At 39.8% G+C, this 23,492-nt stretch overlaps 1 protein-coding gene across 9 annotated transcripts in view; it reads right to left on the reverse strand.

Moving 5' to 3' along the window:
- Positions 1-23,492, reverse strand: part of LOC129771049 (whirlin) — a 550,739-nt gene that overhangs the window by 258,588 nt on the left and 268,659 nt on the right. For 8 of the 9 annotated variants that reach the window (XM_055774327.1, XM_055774325.1, XM_055774333.1 and 5 more), the window contains 6 exons: positions 13,771-14,126; positions 13,155-13,290; positions 12,643-12,827; positions 1,239-1,410; positions 1,060-1,176; positions 396-431 (listed from right to left, as the gene is read on the reverse strand). In XM_055774327.1, the coding sequence (XP_055630302.1) occupies positions 396-431; positions 1,060-1,176; positions 1,239-1,410; positions 12,643-12,827; positions 13,155-13,290; positions 13,771-14,126 (1,002 nt within the window). The remainder of the gene's footprint in view (positions 1-395; positions 432-1,059; positions 1,177-1,238; positions 1,411-12,642; positions 12,828-13,154; positions 13,291-13,770; positions 14,127-23,492) is intronic. The other variant, XM_055774328.1, reaches the window with a different exon arrangement.

The following is a 23,492-nucleotide window of genomic DNA, read 5'->3' on the forward strand; positions in this document are numbered from 1 at the left end:
GTATCAAAAAAACCGAAAGCAAAGTGTTGAAAGCGAATGCAAATATGCGAGAGTTAAAATTCGAGTGATGGAAAAAGTACAAATTACTGCCTCAAATCCTTCTAGCCAAGGGAAGCCAATGTTTGGGAAAGGTGATTAAATTTTCGCGCTAGTTCCAAATGCTAATTCTAAACGCTAGTCTCATTAACGCTAGGTCTAATTAAAAGCCGATTGTGTATGATACTGTTTTTCAGAAGTTTATCTCAATGAAACAGTAAGTAGTTGCAATCGTTTGTGATTCACGACAAGAGAAAAATGTGAGAGTATATCGCATCAAGTCTATGTTGAGTTTTGGTTTTTCAATTTACTTATTTCGAGTAGCGTTTTTTTTGAGAAAATTTCTTTCTGGTACTTACCGGCAAATCATGCGTGTGAGGTAAATGATCTTTTCTCTAAAAAGAAAAGAAGGAAGGAAGGAAAATGAACGTCATCAGTTAGAGTGAAATATTGCGACGCATAATATTTTTCTATGTTTGAATATTTTACCCCAATTTGTCGACATGATTGACACCAACGTAATGAGAGATTCGATCTTTGACGCCGATGGGAACCGGGTTGAACAATAGCAATTTTTCGTTCCAATTATGGGGCGAAATGATTTTTGCGTGACTGAATTACCAAAATTCTCACTTGGCCACCCCCTGGCACCACCGTTGGTAGCAAAGTAAGACGAAGTTCAGTTATCACAACTCAGCGCCAGTAGCGCCTGCTTGCCTGATTCGCCGATTCGATTACGCCCCTCACTCTTTGGGGCCATATTTGCGGAAAGTTCACGTGGAAAGTTAAACGCAAACAAGCACTAAACGAGCAGCGGAGGCGCGTGGAGACGCCCGGATGTCTGGCCGCGAAGAAGCGACCAACCGAAACCGAGGCCTCTCCGATAGCGTCTCATTAACTTTGATTTATTTTCGTTGGATTTTTTTTGTTTTGCTGTTCGCACGATGGCAGGGTGCCATTGCGGAACTTGACGGCTAATTTTACGTTTCGTTTAAAAGTATTTCGTATCAGATGTTTACTTACCCTATGCCTATCTAGTGGATCACCGTAAACGTCTCTCCCCCTCCTATATACAAGTTCGTCATATCGCGTTCTATCTTCCGGAAAAATTAACTCTCTTATTTCTGTTACTAAAGTATGCTGCGAAAGGAAGGAAAAAAAGGTCACAGTCACAGGGCTCGTAAAATTGACACGCAACTTACCTTTTCGGGTGTATCTAACATTTCTAATAAAACAGATACGAAGGCCTCTATGGTCATTCCTCTAGCACCATATTCCGCTATATAATATGATAAGTTAGCAAAATGATGACGAGGTAATAAGGATCTGGCTTTTTCTTCTACCATCGCTGACACCGGACATTTCCTGCGGGTCCTGTGGGGAGATAGAAAGAGAAAGAAGAAAGAAAGTATACAGAGCAATGCTAGTAGACAAGTCTGACCTTTGGCGGGGCGCAACATAAACATAAAACTGAAAAGGTCAAATGACGGAGAGTGTTTGACGGGGGTTCACTGCAATCACGCAGTGTTTAGCAATAAAATTGAATTAATTTTGAGACGCAGTTGTAATTTGCGACTACGAAGTGGAACGACATTTTCGAGATTCTTTGGCAATAAGAACGTTGTAACTATCAAATTTTACATCGTCTGATGATGTGCGAGAGAGCCTTTCTAGTTCATCCGATTTCCGTACATACTCGTGCGGGTAGCAAATTGCAGCACAAGTGATACTAACCATTAAAATGAGTGGTTGAGATTTGAAACTTACATTAAATTATCGTTCATTTTCCGAGAGTAAGAGTTTTTGTGATATTTGTGATTTAGTTGATGACAAAAAAGACAATTGAACGGGGAAAATAGGATTCGTCATAGCACGATAGTTCAGTCCAATTGAAACTATTTCTTCGAGACACATTTGTATTTTTTTGGGGTTCCAAATAATGGTTTTTTCGAAGTGATGATTTGAGTTATAAAGTAAAATAATTTTGAGTTAAAGTTTGAGTTTGAGTTAAAGAGTAAAATAAAACAAAAGCCATTCGGAGCCATATCAGGTAAATACGGTGCCTTCTCAGTAACATTGGCTGGCTGAGCGATGGGTGAGACTGTGCGCTATTATTCTGCTACTTTTACACGATTGGTTTTTTGAAGAAAATTTTGGTCATTCACAGGGCTGTGGAGTCGGAGAAAAATTTTCTCGACTCCGACTCTGATTTCGACTCCCCACAATAAATACAGAGCCTCCGATTCCTGCTGAAAAAAAATGAAATAAATCGAAGCCAAGTTTTTGATTAGAACGTTTTATTTATTTTTTAATTTATTGCATCCCACAACCACAGCTTTCGCTCGTTAATTAACGACATAAATTAAGATGAAGACGGTTATATTGACGTAGGACTACGTCTAACCGGATGATATAGGGGATAAAATGTAAATCTAGACACTGAACGTGTAGCGTCTTAAGTGCAGTGGGCTGTAAAAACTGCTGCATATTCCGCTGCGCGATTCCAAAGCTGCCTTAACGCAGCTTGCCCAGCGAGAGAAACCAAATTCCCCCCCGTGGCACAGTGGTCCCTGAGAAAATATAGGCGGCCCAAACCCAAAAAATGAAGTTGCATAAAAACAAAAAAAAACCCTAAAGTCCCTTATTCTAGGATGTTCAAGGCATCTAGGATCACGTGTTTCACCCCATTCCGCGCGCGCATCATTGCTCTGCATATGCAACGCGATAGGATATCAGTCTCGCATGCTCGCCGGTGCCACTATTTCGCGTGTGTTTTTCTAACATGTGTTTTGGTGAAGTTTTTGAACGATTTTTTTTGGCTCATTATGTTTCTAGAAGCATTTTTAACGATGAAATTTGCATTTGTTGTCAGCTTCAAAATTCGGTTGGTTGTAGTATGTGTTAACTCCACACAAAGTAAGTACTATTTTGGAAGTTTAATTGTGACGTAGAACTACGTCTTTCAGGAAAGGTGCCAAATCAGAAAACATGTCACGTTTTTGTGAAATAAAGTTAACGTTAATGACTATTCTCACAGCTAACAAATTATGATACTTTGCACACCAATGGAATCGGAAATTCTCTAAGATTCGTTTGATATATTATACAGTACAATCCACTAATGCCAATCTACTAAACAGTTTAAAATAATTATAACTGGAAGCCTTCAAAATTCTCATACATTTGTTCTGCCGATTTGTGTACATTCCCGAACAGAAGTGTCAATAACGAGCAACTTGTACATTCGTTTCTGCCCGTTTTCAACATACAGTAAAACCTGTTTTTGTGTCGTTTTTTGTGCGATTTATGTTCTTGTGCGGTTTTTTTTGTGCGATTCTTTTTTGTGCGGTGTAGGAAAAAAAGCATATTTGTTATCGTCCATTTATTTTTTTTTATCGCCCATTTAGTTTTATTTTTGATGGCATATATTTCAGTGCGAAAAAAGTATATTTGCGTCTCAATTATCCACTTCTGAAATCATTCCTCTCCTCTCATCAAATGTTCTAAATTTTTCTATGTTTTTGCATGACATGATTTCTAGCAGCAACAAGTTTCGACATGCAACTAAAAGCACAAAACAGCCACGCGCAACCGAAAAGGCGAAGTGTCCCATCGCAAAGCAGGGAAACAAAAGGAAATTGAACAATGAATGGCGTGGATTTAAGTTATTTTTTTGAGGGAAATTTTTTTTTATGCGGTCCCTATCTACCGCACAAAAAAGTTTTTTTTAATGTGTACCAAACACCATTTTTTAAAACTGATGGTGAAGTTTTGCACGATTTTTTATGCGACTTTTTTTGTGCGGTCCCTATCCCTCGCACAAAAAAAAGGTTTGCCTGTATTTGGTTTTCATAAGCCATTCGCGATTTGAAGCCACACCACTTCTCGTTTGGTGGTCATCGAAGCAACATGGTTGCCGCAGAGCATCGAGCGTGAGAGGACTGTTTTCTAGACGGGTGAAGGAGGAGTATGGAATAGAGTTTCTTTCAACAAGAGCCCTTCTCAGGGCTAGAGGCGAAAACCAAAAATAGAATATAATGAAAACACAGATGCGAGTGAGCTAGCATAACACAAAGAGCGGATATCATTCATGTCTAATACTGATTTCACACACATACACACACAGCTCGAAACAAGGAGAAGAAGCCCTCTGTATCGAGGTGCGCTACGACAAAGAAGAGCAGCATTCGAGGATTTTTTTTGCTAGTGCGTATATGGAATAGTATTCAGAATTTTGGAATATCAAGGGTGTGTCACATCAAATTGCATCACGGAAAAAAACGCTGTAGAAATTTAATTTTTAGGAATTATATCTTCAGCTTTCGCTTATAATCAGATAAGAGTGTATAGATCACGTTAGCCATGCTTCACTGTCAATTTTTCGTAAATTTGGAAAAATATCGTCGAACGAAAAAGAGCGTCGTGAATTAATCCTGTGCACTCATTTCGAGAATCCGGAGTTGTCACATCGGGACATCGGTAAGATGCTGGGAATCGTCCTATCCACGGTCAGCAGAGTACTAAAACGATACTTCGAGAACCTAACCATCGACCGGAAGGTGAAGAACGGCAACAATGGATGCTCCGTCAGTGAAAAAGATCACAAGCGCGTCGTTAAGCAGTTTAGACGTGATCCGAGAAGTTCGGTCCGGGATGTCGCCAATAAGCTGAATTTGTCAAGTTCATTCGTCCAGCGGACCAAGCAGCGAGAGGGCCTGCGTACATACAAGGTTCAGAAGGCTCCTAACCGCGACGAAAGTCAAAACATGGTGGAGAAGACGCGAGCCCGGAAACTGTACACCGAAATGCTGACGAAATCCACATTGCCTGGTAATGGACGACGAAACCTACGTCAAAGCAGACTTTCGTCAGCTGCCGGGCCTGTTGTTCTTCTCCGCAGAGGACAAATTTAGCGTTCCGGAGGAGATTCGCAAGCAGAAACTATCCAAGTTTGCCAAAAAGTACATGGTGTGGCAAGCGATCTACTCTTGCGGAAAGCGGAGCGCCCCCTTCGTGATGACCGGCACGGTAAACGGGCAGGTTTACTTTAAGGAGTGCCTACAGAAGCGCTTACTACCACTATTGAAGCAGCACGAAGGCCCGACCATCTTCTGGCCGGATCTCGCTTCGTGCCACTATTCAAAGGACGTGTTGGAGTGGTACGAATCCAACGGGGTCACCTTCGTGCCAAAGGAAATGAACCCGCCCAACGCGCCGGAGCTTCGCCCAATAGAGAAATATTGGGCGATTATGAAGCAGGCCCTCCGGAAGAACCCAAAAGTTGTCAAATCGGAGGTGGACTTCAAGAGAAAATGGATTTCTTTTAAAAAAAAACTACAACCTGACGTTGTACAGAACCTTATGGACGGGGTAAAGAGGAAGGTGCGAGCATACGGGCTTGGGCTCGAAATATGAATAAAAAGAAAATGCCAAAAGTTGTTAAATAATTTTAATTTTACTGTCTAAAATTTTCAAAAAGATCGGTCTACTGGGCGAATTTCTACAGCGTTTTTTCCGTGATGCAATTTGATGTGACACACCCTTTAGATATACACTGCCGAATATAGGAGCAAAAGGGTTCATAGTATGTGATCGATATCTGAGTGGGATGGAGAAAGTCTGATGCGAGTTGAACCAAACAAACGAGAAATGCTGATAGCTTTCGACTCTACTCGAATCTTTCGAGTCAACTTAAGTAATAAAAAATTAAATAGCTAAAAAGATATTACAAAAATTTCGATGCATTCTAAAATAATATCCGAAGTGATAAACGAGTGGATTGAATGATATGATTCCGTAGTTCTACGTCGAAAACTTCGGTCGTGTCCTAGATACAACCACTTACAATTTTTTAAAGTACAGATGAGTAAGATTTTTGACCTCTCTGGTACAGATTTAAATGTGGCAACACTGATAGCAATTCCTTCTGTGACCTTTTCAGGTTGAAAAATTCGAGGAATATTAAAATAATTTCTCGGCTACCTTCTCAGGATGTCAAAAATAACCTCGGTCGCCAAGATTGAAAAACTTCTGAAACGTAACACGTGCGATGAAGATATATAGAGTTCGAGATTTTTGGAAGGATTTTTCTTAGTGACCTTCTCAGGTCAGGAAAAATGCTGGTACTACGCACGACGAATAACGAACTGTATGACCGGTCTAGTATTGGGCGATCTTTATAAAAAGATCGATCTTGTCGAATCGATTTTCCAAACGGCGTAGAGATCGATCCACTGATTAAATCGGTACCAAAGAACCGATCTTCGAAAAATCGAAAACTTTTTATCCAATGTATCTGCTTATTCTATAGGAGTGTCGTCTTTTCTTTAAACAGGAGTTAACACAAAATGCAGCAATCGGCACTGTACCATTTCATCAGCACGCATCCTTGAATAACGATTAGTCATATAAACGAGACCCTTGCCGTGATTATGCTTACCACCAAAAACATCGGAATGAGAATAAGAACAAGACAACGAAAGAGACGCGATAAGAACGATAATGCTTGAGCCAGATAAACTTTGTGAAACTCTAGCATGGACATAATGTTCAGTCCCTTTTTAGTGTTGAATAAACGAGGAGCTTCGCTCTCATTTAAATAAATGTTTTATTTTTTAACTCAGGGAATACAAATTTCATATTTATCGAAAGCATTTTGTTTTGTTCCTCAGCATGCAGGCCACAAAAATGTTAAAAGTCCAGAACGAATCCAGGGCATTCTTCTTGTGCCGTCAAGGAGTCGTTTTCTTGAAAACATTAATTGAAAAAACGAATTAAACAACTTGTGTTTGCCCAGAACTCAGCTGACAACGATCCCATTAAAGCAAATCGCTGCCGCTAGTTATGTATCTGTCAGCATTTACGCGGAAGTGACTCGTAGAAGATGCGATTCAAATTTGGACATTATGCTTGGAAAAATTGTTAGGTGGTCTTTGGTGAGATTGAAATCTATGTACACTGAAAAACAAATCTACAAAAAGGTCGAAATCTAAAGTCAAAAAAATCGAAAGCAAAAAAATCGGTTTTGTCGATTTTCTCGATCGATCCAAAAAATCGGAAATCGGAATGGAAAAGATCGATCTCATGAAAATCGATCCGAGATCGCCCAATCTTAGATCGGTCCGATTAGAATGGATATTTCCGAATTCTCGTTTCACGCAATAGTTGAGAGTTCGCATTTTCAGAATCACATCACTCACCACAGAGAATCATGATTCATCTTACCCGTTCCCACTAATATTTTTTCCTTACATTGTACCGAACATTCCCTGACCGTGACAAGCCACTAACGCCGATGAAGGCTGTTACCAGACAGAGGTCCAGCTAGAGACCTGCAGAGCGGACTGTTCACGGGTCTCAAACGCCCTCTTCCATGCGGGTTCATTGCACAGGGGCGTTCCTACCCACAATGAGGCAACTCAGGAGGGAGGAAGGACGACATTTCACGGGTATAGAGCTTTTGTTGATCACTTCTGAATAAGGGTTACTCACGGCACTCTGGTAGAGACTGCCAGTCACCGAATGTTGCGGCTCCGAGTTGAAGGAAACTCGGAGAAACTGACACTGCGTCCTTGAGCTCGGTCCTCCTGGTCGGGTGGGATACTCTCCCACAACTCACTCGGGTAACACTCCCCACTATCACACGCACGGACACCCCGGACACACTGACCCGGACCTTCGTTTTTTTCTACGCGGCCACCTCTCTTTACTTCCGTCACGCGCTTCAAACTCTCCCCACTCACGGCTTTGGCGCTCCCCACAAAAGTGCTTGGCTTTTCAATCTTTTCTTTTCGACCTCCCCTTCTCTCTTTTTCTCCAAACTTTCTCCCTTTCCCACTGCATTGTCCTCCTCTCTATTTTTTTGTTCCGTAGGTTCGCATTTCCGTTCAACGTAAACATCGCAGGGAAGATTGAGTGGAGATTGGAATGACTCAAAAACGAACTTATGCAACTTTCCCGTCGACGTTGAGATGGCGCTAGTCGCAAGCTGCCAGTTTGAGGGTTTAACACTACGTTACAACATGATAATCACAAAAGAACCGCGCTATAGAGACAACCCTTCTGTCACGAATTTCATACTAACATTCCTTCCCTTCCCCTGGTGACTGTGAGGACGTGGCCGGTGTCGTTATGCACAATGAGAATGATTTGCTACTCCCAAGCGTCATTCAGTGTGTTCTTTGTGCAATTTCACTGGTACAGGTCAATCACGGAGAGCAACTACAAAACATTCATCAACATACAATGAATTGAAGATTTTCAACAACATTAATGAGCAGTAAATGTTGTAGAAGATTTCCGTTAAAATTATTCATCCACTAGCTGACCCGGCAAACTTCGTCCCGCCAAAAATTGATTTTTCTTGATCACATCCACGTTTTCTTATTAAGCGCACGATCATGGGTCCAATCGCAGAACTGTTCATTGATTGATCTTCTAAACTACCCTTTAAAATTACCTTTTACTATAAAATTCCTAGTACTTCTACCAAAACTCGTCATTATAATATCAGATTATTTTCAGACACTACCCTCGCTCAAGATTTTTCAACCACTTGCAAATAACTTGGCTCTCCGTTACATGGAATAAATGTTTGATATAGAAAATATGATAGAATAAAGACAGCCGTAAATCGGACAATTTCTTTCTCGAGTTTTCGGCGATCAATTTTTATTTATATAGATAGAAGACGATATATGAGTGCGTTCTGTCACATTAAAATCCATTTCCACTTTCGAACGAAGAACAATTTCGTTAGCGCAAACATCAAATGGACTAACAACGCTTGTCAATATGTAATTGTTTGCTTGATTAATTCCCGAGTAATTCAGAAATTTGAGATTCATTTGTATGGCAGCCCCTTCTTATGGCGGGTTTACACTAGGGAGATCTATAGCTATAGATGGATTTATTCACCTGAAAATAGGTGTAAACGGGTGAGAATAAATATGATACACTTTTCGAGGTATATATAACTTGAATAAATTCAACATATGTAAACGCTTGTGAATTACTCACTGGTGAGAAATCACTAAAGTTGGATGCAGTTCTACTTCAGGTGAATAAATTCACCGAAAATATGAATATATTCATTATAGAAGTTCACGCTTGTGTAAACGATTGATGCGATTTCTATAAATCGCATCATATTTCTTCACATGAATATATCCCTAGTCTAAACCCACCCTTAGAGAGGGTGAAGGAGTGTCTAACTACCATAAAAACATTTATTGTACTCTGAAACCTCCACATGCCAACTTTGGTTTCGTTTGCTTGATTAATTTCCGAGTAATGCAGAAATTTGTGTTTCATTTGTATTCGGAAATCTTTTTAATGTCTTCAGAGATGACCGTAATCTTCACAAATCCCATAAAAAATCGGGAGGCGGCGTCCTCATTGCTATTAATTCATTAATAAATTCAGAACATATTCCAACAACAAAATTCGACGAGTTTGAGCAAGTATGGGTCAGAGCACTTATTGCGGGAGAGATACATATATTTGCATCTGTTTACTTCCCCCATGATCGTACTCAAATTAGTTGTTATGAAAAATTCTTTGAAGTTGCTGAAAATATTTTATCTTCCTTTGCACCAAAAATGCTTCTTGGATTTCTTGTTGACATATATTACCGAAGATTTTTGTGTGACTGAATCATTAACTCCACTTTGGAAGAATGAAGCTTTTCATACAGCTATCGAATATTCTATATTTATAGATATTTGCAATGGATTTGAAGGCAATGGATAATGGTAATCAAGTTGAAGCTCTATACACTGACTTTAGTAAGGCTTTCGATCGTGTTGATATACCCTTATTCCTTCTAAAACTTCAGAAAAAAGGGATAGAAGTCAAGCTATTGAAATGGCTAGAATCATATTTGACTGACCGCACGCCAATGGCAAGATTTAATGGGAAAATTTCAAAATCAATATTTGTTACCTCCGGAGTTCCTCAAGGCTCTCATTTGGGGCCGCCTTTGTTCATTTTATTTGTTAATGACGTTTGCGTTTTTCTTAACAGTGTTAAGGCACTTATCTACGCAGATGATATGAAACTGTATATGGAAATAAAGAATGAAGAAGACTCTCAAACATTCAAAAATGAAGTTGACATATTTTATAAATGGTGCACTAAGAGTTTATTACAGCTCAATGTTAGGAAATGCACTTTGATGACTTTTACAAGAAGAAGAGCACACTTGAACTATGGTGTTAAGCTGGGAAATCAACCCATCAACAGATGTCAACGAGTAAGAAACTCAGGCGTGGTCATAGATTCGAAACTAACCATCGTTGATCATTATAATATTAGGCTGTCAAAAAAGTCCTGCGGTATTTCCGCGAGGTGTCGTTGTAAGCGCGTAGTTCTAGTTGTATTCATTGTATCGAGTCATACTATAGCTTGTTGAAAGGTATTTTGCGCGCTATAATATAGTCCTTGACAGTGTTTTGTTTGGTTAAGTCGTTCGTGAGTTATAGTGTCGCAAATATGGAGCAAAATACATATTTTACAGTACTACTATGACAAAGGCAAAAATGCATCTCAAGCTGCCAATAAAATTTGTGCAGTTTATGGACCCGATACAGTTTCCATTTCCACCGCACAACGATAGTTTCAACGTTTTCGTTCTGGTGTAGAGGTCGTCGAAGATGCGCCACGCTCCGGAAGGCCTGTCGTCGAAAATTGCGACAAAATCGCTGAATTAGCCGAGAAAGACCGGCATAGTAGCAGCCGTAGCATCGGCCAAGAGCTGGGGATAAGTCATCAAACCGTTATTAACCATTTGAAGAAGCTTGGATTCACAAAGAAGCTCGATGTATGGGTGCCACACACGTTGACGCAAAAAAACATCTTTGACCGTATCGACGCATGTGAATCGCAACAAATCGACCCGTTTCTAAAGCGGATGGTGACTGGCGATGAAAAGTGGGTCACTTACGACAACGTGAAGCGCAAACGGTCGTGGTCGAAGCCCGCTGAAGCGGCTCAGACGGTGGCCAAGTCCTCATTAACGGCCAGGAAGGTTCTGCTGTGTGTTTGGTGGGATTGTCAAGGAATAATCTATTATGAGCTGCTTCCCTATAGCCAAACGCTCAATTCGGACCTGTACTGCCAACAACTGGACCGCTTGAAGGTAGCACTCATGAAGAAGAGGCCATCTTTGATAAACAGAGGCCGCATTGTCTTCCATCAGGACAACGCCAGGCCACACACCACTTTGGTGACGCGCCAGAAGCTCCGGGAGCTCGGATGGGAGGTTCTTTTGCATCCGCCGTATAGTCCGGACCTTGCACCAAGTGACTACCACCTGTTTTTGTCCATGGCGAACGAGCTAGGTAGTCAGAAGTTAGCCACAAAAGAGGCCTGTGAAAATTGGCTATCCGAGTTTTTTGCCAATAAGAAAGCGAGCTTCTATAACAGGGGTATTATGAAGTTGGCATCTCGTTGGGAACAAGTCATCGAACAAAACGGCGCATATTTGACTTAAAACAGATGATTGTAACTAATTTTATGAACAAATGAAAATTCAAAAAAAATACCGCAGGACTTTTTTGACAGCCTAATACAATCATCCATAGAGCAAATAATATGTTGAGCTTCATTAAACGCTTTAGTTATCATTTCCACGATCCGTACACAATAAAGACATTGTATATAACATATGTCAGATCAATTTTCGCATACTTTAGTATTGTATGGTCCCCCTATATAACTTCACACGAAGACAAAATTGAATCTGTACAAATACAGTTTTTATTATTTGCACTTCGTAAACTAGGCTGGTCTTCATATCATCTCCCTCCATATGAAGCACGCTGTATGCTAATCAATATTAAAAGCCTAAAAGAACGTCGGAACTCTGCCATGATTATATTTATTATTGATATCATATCACAACGAGTGGACTCAGAAGAAATATTAGGAAACCTAAATTTTTACGCACCGATTAGACACCTGAGAAACCCTAACATTTTCTACATAGATTACCGAAGAACGAATTATGCCAAATATAGTCCTATTAATCGTATGATGAGCCTCTGTAACGAACACAGTGAAATAATTGAAGTAACCATGTCAAGGTCAATGCTCAAAGACTATCTGAATAGAATAAGATATAGTTAAATTTCAGTGTAATATTTGGGCAGCATATTTAGTGGTTTGCAAAATAAATAAATAAATAAATAAAGTAATTCGTGAAACAACAATGCTCTGAACATAGGTTCTTTAAAGCACCCACACTGGAAATTCTCTATTGATGAATGAAGCCAATCATGAATTCTTGAATGTATTCTGGAGTGGCAAGCTCTACAATATGCGTGACCTCAGTGCATGTCGAAAGAAATTTCTTTTAGGAAAAATCCCCCGGCAAGAACGGGAATTGAACCCTAAACCCCGGCATGATAATGTGTGACACCAACCACTCGGCCACGGGAGCATCCCCAATCATAAATGGCATAAATGTTATATTATACCGATGAAAAAAAAGAACAAACTTCTTAGTAACAAACTCAATAACTTACAAACTCTCTCAAAATAATTGCGAGGAGCAAGAAAAACCACGAAGCAATAAAAACACACAGGATGCTTGAATTTGAAACTTACCTCACTCCGGTTGGACTGTAGGCATCCCACGGTTCTGGTTCAACGGTGGTACACGAGTGTGGCACTTTCCCGACGTCCCGCACCAGCAGCGACATCCGCTTGTGGAACTTGAACTGACTAACCGCCTCATCATGGGTTACTTCCATGAAGGATTGGTTGTTCACTTCTAGGATTTGATCGCCGACCTTCAGTGGCGGAGAAGAGGGAGAGGGAGAGAAAAGATGGGAATGGAATGAAAATCTTTAGCATTGCTTCCGCCGTTTTCGATTGAAATTTGTTATTACGAGGTTTACTGCCGGAACTGCGAATAAAAACCATTCAACCCCGAATCGATATTGAAGATTATAGCCACCAATCAAACTAAACCTCCCAGCAGCAGGGGCAGCAAAGTTATGACCCTTTCGATGAATTTTCCGACGATTCAAATTTACGTCCATCGAATGGAGATTACAGCGCTAATATGTGTGGGTGTGTTTGTTGATATAGATGATATTATATATCTTCATCCTTACCATCAGTCCCGCCCGATCCGCAACGCTGTCCTTGTCGACGCCGGTAATAAAAATTCCTAACCCGTACTCCACGCCACCCCGGATCATCAGCCCCAGAGATTGGCCAGGTTCTATCAGCAGGTCTACCCTTCGAACTCTGCAAGCAAAGAAAGCAAAAAAATAAAATAAAATAGAGGAATGGGGCTGAGCACACAGATAGGGTCGTAAATTTATATTCACTGCAGTTGCAGCGCATCGAAGATGGATGGGCTTAAGGCACGGGCTCATGCCGCTCCGAGGGGGATGTGCGGAGGCCGCTATGCTTTGTTGAACCGGTGCAGCTCCTGGTTGGTAAGCATGATCTGAATAGAAAATCACCGACTGCCACATGTGGGAAGTCCATGGGCCGAGGTGCCCCAACATACCACATTTCGGTGTCAATAGAATTATTGTTTTTCCGCAGGGAACACGTTTTGGATTATTTTATGCAGTTTTCTGGGAGGGAAGTTAATGTTCTGAATAAATCATACGTGTGCCGAATGATTTGCTTTGTGGAATCAGTGGAATGAGTAATGGCCACCCTCTGCCCAAACACCATCGCTTTGTCGAGAGTTGGGACAGGAATTCTAGTACTCACCGATCCCTTCGTTCCGGCCGGCGGCCACCATATTCATACGGTGGCGAAGCGGGTCGTCCCTGGCGGTCCATCCAGGAGCACGTTTGCCTGTTCGGTGGTGGTGGGTACACTCCGACCGGACCTCCTCCCGTCACCACGGGTCCAACGGCGGAGCCTGGTCCAACGCCAACCAGTGAGACACTCCCCAGCGGGTCAGCGACGGCAGCTGCCAGCCGACTAGTACTCCCCACAACGCTCGGGGGCGGTCCGAAGCCGTGCAGGGGTGCCGTAGAGTTGATCATGGAGGCCCCTGCCGACGGGGGCGCCCGGACCGTCATGCTGATTTGGCGCGACGATTTCAGGATCTGCACACATCTCTACATTTTAGGTGAGAAGAAAAAGAAAAAGCAAACGGTGGCAATAGAAGAGAGAAAGTTTTCTAAACAGGATAGCTCCGGAGGGAGACAGTTGGAGAGCTTAGAAAGTTTCTAAGATACGAGTGAAAAATGAATAGCGGAAAACGTTGCGGGAATTCTCTACCAAAAAGGGGGAAAAGATGGGAAAAATGAATGCCCATGTACCGAACAGCACTCGAAAAATGCATTGAGAAAATGAAAACAACAGTTTAACAGAAAATGCTACACTACCGGGAAAACGGGAAACCTGTTGGAACTAGGGAAGCAAGCCACAACCTAAACTGCACTGTGGGTGGGATATCGTGGGCAGCAGAAAACTACTGAAGGCAAGTTCTCGAGCATTTAACCTTTAAACTACCGAAAAAGCGAAAAACCAACGAGTATAAATCACAAGGCCCCCTCCTGCTGCCAGCCGGAGCAGAAGTAATCCATTTATTCCAAACAATTACAGCTGATTCCCTGATGAGAGCCGGAAGCCCCTTCAGGGTGGTCGTCGGTAGCGTGCTCTTTTTATGCCACTTTCACTGTTTTCGGCCGCTGTGATACTTGGCTTTTTAGGTAATAGCGAGGGTTTTTATTGTGAGTGAATGTGTGTGCGCTCAAACAAGCCTGAGAAGTCCTCAATTGCTGTGAAAAACGTGAGAAAATGGGTTCCTAGTTTTAAAGCCTTGAAACAGTGTCGTTCAGACAGCGCCTCGGGTTCAATTGTAGGACACCTAATTTTACAGCAGTTTTTAAATACTCGTACTCAAATGAGATTACGAAGAATTAAATGCACGTTGCATCGCTTATTAGTAGTTGGATTATTTATCCGTCCACGAACATACTTTCGGGACCAATTCATCCGACTTCTTACACATATCTGGAAACTCAGAAAAAATGAGTGGTTCTATAGTTGTGAAACGCAGTGTATAATCCGGTTCTAATGCTAATGTGCTAATAAATTGATGGATTGTTAAATAATGGCGTCCGTTATAAATTGCATTCATCCGTGGTTGTTGACTTTCAATTACGAGTTATGAATTCACTTATGTTGTAAATCACAACAAATCAATAAACTGGACACATGGTTTTCCAATTTCTTAACACTAGATTGCCCAAGTAAGTCATTTTGACTGCTTTTCAATTTCAATTAGGAAAGCTGTTATGTATATAATGGCACCGTTTTTTAGAATGTTGTGACTTTTTACACAACATATAACTGTGTTCATTAGTAATTGTAGTTGCCTCCCTCCTCCTTCATTTCCGGAGATATAGATGTGTTATACCTATATAGCCCAAAAGCAGTCATTTTAACTGCTTGAGGAATTTTAAATAATAAAATGACTTTTATTACTGAATTCAGTAAGTTTCGTATATGACTAGTTTCGGCATTGTATTGGAAGGCAGTTTTAATTTTTTTCGATTACCGTTACATGATAACATACAAGTATATAATAAATTGTCACAAATATTGTTATTCGAATTTTTATGCAGTAATATTTGTTCTAACAAGTGTTTTATTTTATTTCTTTTGAGGTTTAGGCAGGAAATGAATGTCGAATAAAAATGAGTTATTGAAAAAGTAAACGAACATAAGTGAAGACTGCTTCGATGTACTGTAGAATCAGATGAAATAAATTGTGAGCTATCATGTGGAGATGAGGCAGATTGTATTCAAAGTGAAACATCTGACACTGAAGATAATGATGAGGAGTCGATAACCAATGATGAAAATGAAAATGTCTTCAATATATGCGGGAAAGCGTGTAGGGTGCTAAGCAGCGCAGACTCTGATGAAGAAACAGAAAACACATTCCAGATGACCGGAACAGTTGTCGATGGTACTGTGTGGGCAAAATTTGACGAAACTGGTGTTCTTGGAAGGTTACCATCTCTATTTGTATTTTCAAGGGTGTGAAAGGGCAAACAGGTAACGCAAAAACGAGCATTAAGGCAGATGGTCTTATCTCGTTGAAAATGGATAACAATATTATGAAGTATATAAAAAAATTGTAAGGGGTTGTATCTAGGACACGACCGCATATTTTCGACGTAGAACTACACAATTATATTATGCAATCCTCTTGTTTACCACTTCGAATATCGTTTTAGAATGCATCGAAATTTTTGTAATAGATTATGTTCTTGGTTATAAATAAATTTGATGAACTTCCGTTTACGTTTGATAAGATGCCTAGGACTACCAAAATATGTGAACGGGAGAATTGTCAAAAGATCATTGTATTTTACATTTCCCTCTGAAATTATTGCACCTCTAGTATCTGAAATGACGATTTTCTCAGGCTTCTCAGTTTAAAAGTACGTTTTAAGGAAACATATTTCGGTTTGCAAAACGACAAGCGAGTACAAAAGTACTCAACACCAAAAAATACCCCCGACTTGCACGTATTTGTAAAGCGGATTCCCCCAGGCACATTGATTTTGATTCTGTGATTCTGTGTTAGGGAAACACAGCTTGGTGGGAAAAAAAATACCCCCAACTTGCATGCGTATTTGCAGAGCGGATTTCCACAGGTACATCGATTTTGAAGTCTGTGTTGGGGAAACCGTAAATCGGGCCAATCAAATCTTGGCAGTTAGGGCGTTTAGATAACGCTTGACATTTTACAGTTATTCAATTGTTCATCTCATGAAAAATAACATTTTGTTAATTGTAATAGACGTGTAGAAATATTTACTATTAATTGATACAAACATCTTTGCGATCTGTTAAGAAATGTTCGAGTTATAAGCATTCAAAGTACGGGTAGGGTTAGCACACAAATCGGCAAGACAAATGTATGGGAAAAAAGAAAGTTCTTCCAGTTTTCATGAATTTAAACCGTTTAGAGATTAGCGAATTGTAATGTATAGCATATCAAAAAAAAAATTGTAAGGGGTTGTATCTAGGACACGACCGCGTATTTCGACGTAGAACTACGCAATTATATTATGCAATCTACTTGTTTACCTCTAGAGATACCATCTGTCCTGATTTAGCAGAACATGTCCTGATTTTGAGATCCTTTTGGGGCGTCTTGATTTATTTTTCATATTCTAGCATTTGTCCTGATGTTCATAGAAAAATCAATTTTGTTGACGAATCATATTTTTTTCAGCGTATTCTGCTTTTAATAATATGTTTTTATTTATGATTATAATTTCGCGAACGCGTATAAAATGACTGTTGCATTATTCATATGCTTCGATTCAGAGTTTTCATTCCATCCACCAAGGTGCTGTTTTTGTGTTTTGTCTCGATATTGATTTTTGATTTTTTTTTAAATGTCAAATGTCATGTCAATGGCATTATCGACGGCTTGCACGGGAAGTACCGTTGTTTTACAGAAGGACTTGAAGTTTATGTGGCTAAATGATGCATGTGTGATTCATATGTGTCGACTAATAGCGGTATGTACATTTTAATATTATGTTGAAACAGAAGTTTGAAATCTACAATGAACCATCACGAGTAAATCTGATTTTGAAAAGCATATCCGAACACCGAAACCATGCAAGAATACTCAATTGGCACCCACTTCCAAATCCATGCTGAACTATGTGGTATAGAAGTCAAATCCATCCGCTTAGAGGATTTAGGCTGCATAAGCAGCTCTTGCATATCATACCATGATGCACTTTAAACAGCTTCAAATCCATGGTTTATACTTCGGAATTCAGAAACCGTGAAAACAAAATTCCTGCGCCATTATCTCCGGAGTATTTTTTTTTCACCGCATGGAACGTTCGAGAAATACGTTAAATAAATGGAATCGAAAAAAGTCTCTTGAAATGCAAATCACATACAACGTGGTTTTTGTATCTATATCTCAAAGAATGACAAAGAGTTGGTCCTAATCGTAGCTGTGACAGGTGTCCTGATTTTTAACTGCGACCAAACGGTACCCCTATTTACCACTCCGAATAATATTTTAGAATGCATAGAATTTTTTGTAATAGATTATGTTCTTCGTTACAAATGAATTGAACATCCTTTAAAGTTTGATATGAGTTTGATAAGACTACCAAAATATGTGAACGGGAAAATTGTCAAACGATCATTGTATTTTACATTTCAATTATTGCACATCTCATGTTCACGTAGTTCTCGAACCGCGAAAGTTCATTCACCTCTGGTATCTGAAATGGCTATTTTCCCAGGCTTCTCAGTTTAAAAGTACGTTTTAGGGAAACATATTCCGGTCTACACAAGAACAAAATTACTCAACACCAAAAAATACCCCCAACTTGCATGTAATTTCAAAGCGGATTCCCCAGGCACATTAACTTTGAAGTCCTTGTTAGGAAAAAAAACACAGCTCATTGGGAAAAAAATACCCCCAACTTGTATATTTTGACAAAGCGGATTCCCCCAGGCACATCGATTTTGAAGTCTGTGTTGGGGAAACCGTAAATCGGACCAATTAAAACTTTGCAGTTAGGGCGTTTAGATAAAGCTTGACATTTTACAGTTATTCAATTGTTCATCTCATGAAAAATAACATTTTATTAATTGTGATAGACGCGTAGAACTAGTTCCTATCAATTGCTGCAAACATCTTTCCGATCTGTTAGGAAATGTTCGAGTTATAAGCATTCGAAATACGGGTAGGGTTAGCACACAAATCGGCAGAACAAATGTATGGGAAAAAAAGGAAGTCCTCCCAGTTTTCATGAATTTAGACCGTTCATAGATTAGCGAATTGTAATGTACAGCATATCAAACAAATCTTAGAGAATTTCCGATTCGATTGGGATGCAAATCATGAGAATTCGTTCACAGTGAAAATGGTTATTAACGTTAACATTATTTCATAAAAACGTGACCTGTTTTCTGATTTGGCACCCTTCCTGAAAGACATAGTTCTACGTCAACAATGCACAAATGTAGACTGCTGAATTTTGAGGAATGATTGAACAACAGAATTATCTGAAATATGTGCATTTATTGGGATTTTATATACTTGTGGAGCTTTGAAAATATTGAGAATAGTCAAGCTTGCTATCAACCAGGGCAAAATATTACAGTTGACGAGCAATTATTTTCGACAAAAAACAGATGCAGATTTTCACAGTATATGCATAATAAACTCAATAAACTTGGCATACAATTGAAATGAATGTTTTGAATGGTTTTTATTATTTGGGGAAAAATCATGCTTCTCAGTGAACACGTTGTTCTGAAACTTGTCAAGCCATTTACAAGATGTTCAAGAAATATCACGACCAATTTTCTCTAGTATGTCACTCGCGACAAAATTATTAACAGAAAAAAACCATTCTAGTTGATGAACCATTAGAGGAAACAAAAACTATCCAAATCAGCTTATCAAACGGAAGATAACATGTCTTGTTTTTCATTCAACTCTGTTATGTAAATCAGAGAATTGTTTTCTTACAGTATATAAAAGCGGTCTAAATAAAAGAGTAGCTGTTCTAGTAGCTGTTCATTTTGACTGCTTTTGGGCAGCATAGGTATACACTAGGTTTCGGTCTTTCTAGTGTTAAATATAGTAACCTGCGGAGGAAACGCTGACGAGTGTCTTACAAATATCTCGTCGACATACAACTCCATGCTTTCAGAATGTTGCAGAACCATCTCTATCGAGATCAATACTAAGGGTAATTATTGCCCTTGGATGACCTACGATCTATGTAATTTGACAAAAATTAAAAATAGATATCTAATGAAATTTAAAAGACGACCTAATGATTCCCACCTATGAGCTAAATCACGTATTGAGAAAAAAAAAACATGGGCTGAAAAATGGGAATGTAAAAAAGCATACTTCGAACAAATGTTGCACTACACGAACCAATCTATAATGTGGAAAAAAATAAATTCCATTTTAGGACGTTCCAAAGAAGAATCCCAAATTAGCCTCATTCATGATGGTAAGGAATCTGAAAACAACAACGAAGTATGCAACATTTTCAACTATTTTTCAAACATTCTTGTATCTCTCAACACAAAACGGGGTAGGTGCTGCTGACTACAGAAGATTTTCTGATTAAATTCCAATATTTGGCATAATAGAGAGTTCAACTGCATTTTCGAGGATTTGTTCAGATATATTCAGGGGCTGTCCACATACCACGTGGACAACTTTAGGGGGGTAGGGGTTACGAAAATGTCCACACTTGTCCACGATAAGGGGGGAGCGGGTTCAGGTAATATCCACGTGGACACACTAAATGGTTTAAAAAACAATCCTTTCTGTATTCAACAATACGTGCATTCTGCATTTCCAAAAGAAGCCATATATATCAATAAAATGGTTGATCTGACTGATAGTCGAATATTCATATTGACGTGGGACTACGTCTAACCAGAGTATATGGGGGGTAAAATGAAACCCTAAACACAGAACATGCAGGAAAAAATGAAAGATTCCGAAAACATATAACTCCAACATTTCTTACTGGATCGGAAAGATATTTGCATCAATTGATAGGGAATATTTCTACGCATCTATCGCGATTAATAAAATGTTATTTTTCATTAGATAAACAATTGAATAACTGTAAAATGTAAAGCGTTATCTAAACGCCCTAACTGCTTCGTTTTGATTGGTCCGATTTACGGTTTTCCCTACACAGCCATCAAAGCCAAGTAGTCTTGGGGAAAACGGCATTGCAAATACATGAAAGTGTGGAGATTTTTGTTCCCTAACACAGACTTCAAAATCAAGGTATCTGGGGAATTGGCTTTGCAAGTAAATGCAAACTGCGAGTACTTTTGTACTCGCTTGCCTTTATGCAGACTAAAGGGTGTGACACATCAAATTGCATCACGGAAAAAACGCTGTAGAAATTCGCCCAGTAGACCGATCCTTTTGAAAATTCTAGACAGTCAAATAAAAACTATTAAACAACTTTTGGCATTTTCTTTTTATTCATACTTCGAGCCCAAGCCCGTATGCTCGCACCTTCCTCTTTACCCCGTCCATAAGGTTCTGTACAACGTCAGGTTGTAGTTTTTTTTGAACAGAAATCCATTTTCTCTTGAAGTCCGCCTCCGATTTGACAACTTTTGGGTTCTTCGGGAGGGCCTGCTTCATAATCGGCCAATATTTCTCTATTGGGCGAAGCTCCGGCGCGTTGGGCGGGTTCATTTCCTTTGGCACGAAGGTGACCCCGTTGGCTTCGTACCACTCCAACACGTCCTTTGAATAGTGGCACGAAGCGAAATCCGGCCAGAAGATGGTCGAGCCCTCGTGCTGCTTCAATAGTGGTAGTAAACGCTTCTGTAGGCACTCCTTAAGGTAAACCTGCCCGTTTACCGTGCCGGTCATCACGAAGGGGGCGCTCCGCTTTCCGCAAGAGCAGATCGCTTGCCACACCATGTACTTTTTGGCAAACTTGGATAGTTTCTGCTTGCGAATCTCCTCCGGAACGCTAAATTTGTCCTCTGCGGAGAAGAACAACAGGCCCGGCAGCTGAAGAAAGTCCGCTTTGACGTAGGTTTCGTCGTCCATTACCAGGCAATGCGGCTTCGTCAGCATTTCGGTGTACAGCTTCCGGGCTCGCGTCTTCCCCACCATGCTTTGCCTTTCGTCGCGGTTAGGAGCCTTCTGAACCTTGTATGTACGCAGGCCCTCCCGCTGCTTGGTCCGCTGGACGAATGAACTTGACAAATTCAGCTTATTGGCGACATCCCGGACCGAACTTCTCGGATCACGTCTAAACTGCTTAACGACGCGCTTGTGATCTTTTTCACTGACGGAGCATCCATTTTTGCCGTTCTTCACCTTCCGGTCGATGGTTAGGTTCTCGAAGTATCGTTTTAGTACTCTGCTGACCGTGGATTGGACGATTCCCAGCATCTTACCGATGTCTCGATGTGACAACTCCGGATTCTCGAAATGAGTGCACAGGATTAATTCACGACGCTTTTTTTCGTTCGACGATATTTTTCCAAACTTACGAAAAATTGACAGTGAAGCATGGCCAACGTGATCTATACACTCTTATCTGATTATAAGCGAAAGCTGAAGATATAATTCCTAAAAATTAAATTTCTACAGCGTTTTTTCCGTGATGCAATTTGATGTGACACACCCTTTAGAATATGTTTCCTTAACACGGTCTTTTGAACTTAGGAACCTGAGAAAATCGAAACACTAGACACTAGAGGCGAATGAATTTTCAAGTTTAAAGCCTCTATAGTATAAAAAGTAGAAGTTGAAGTTGTTGATTCATGCACCCGCATGTTTTTTCTGTCCTCCGAAAAGTGTTTTTCTAACACGGATTACAAAAGTGGGTACGAACACAACGTTCTGGCTCGGTTATTCAAGATTGCATTGAAGGATATGCCTTCATATCCTCTGCTCATTGATTTTGTTCGCATACCATTTGATGATTGGATAAAATGTTGATAACCACTTGCTGCGATAACGCCTTTTGATTAAACAATATGCGTTCGACATACATGTCAAAACCTTAATGCCTGAAGTTCATCAAATCAAGCAAATTCGCGGTTCGAAAAGTACGCATACTTGAGAGATGCAAACTTCAGAAGGAAATGTAAAATAAAAAAGTCGTTTCATAATTCTTCCACTCACATATTTTGTCCTAGACATCATACAAACGTGAAAGGATTTACTTGTAACGAAGAACATAATCTATCACAATGCATGAATTGACCTTACATGACATTTATTCAATGTTTTCACTTACATAGCAAATATATTGAATTCAATTAAATTCGGAAATTATTTAATCGAATCAAAAATTTAGTCAATACAAAGTCAATACAATTCTTTCCTGACTGTTTATTCTGAGAATAACATACACGAATTAAGAGCAATCGATTTATTTTCATTTGTTTTAGAGAATCATGGATGAAAATGAGAGATGAAGACTCCACCAAAACTGCTTTGTTTAAATTTTTAATACTCCCAAGTTTTGGTTCCAAAATTAAACACGAACAACATACGGATGCGAATGCCGTATCTCTGGAGGTGTTGTCCCTGGCAACGAAGACAATCTTCGTTGAACTGTTATATTTTCTAGAACACACTTCTATTGGGTTGTCCGGGAAGTTTGTGCTGCCACTGATGACAAACAAATTAGGACACTGATCAAGAATAATCCTCAGTACACAACACATGAAATAGCAGATTCATCACAAATATTTATATTCATGAGCCCCTGGTTAACCTTGGTTACGTAAAACACTGCAATGGATGGACGATGAAAAGTTTCATCATCATCACAACAATGTTGGTTTATAGGAATATTCTCACGCCGAAAAAAGGCGACATGTTCATCGATAGAATAGGAATACTCTTACGCCTAAATGGCTACTGTGTAATAGATAAAAATGTGTATCGATAAGATAGG

Source organism: Toxorhynchites rutilus, chromosome 2 (genome assembly GCF_029784135.1).
Source record: "Toxorhynchites rutilus septentrionalis strain SRP chromosome 2, ASM2978413v1, whole genome shotgun sequence".
NCBI lineage: Eukaryota > Metazoa > Arthropoda > Insecta > Diptera > Culicidae > Toxorhynchites > Toxorhynchites rutilus.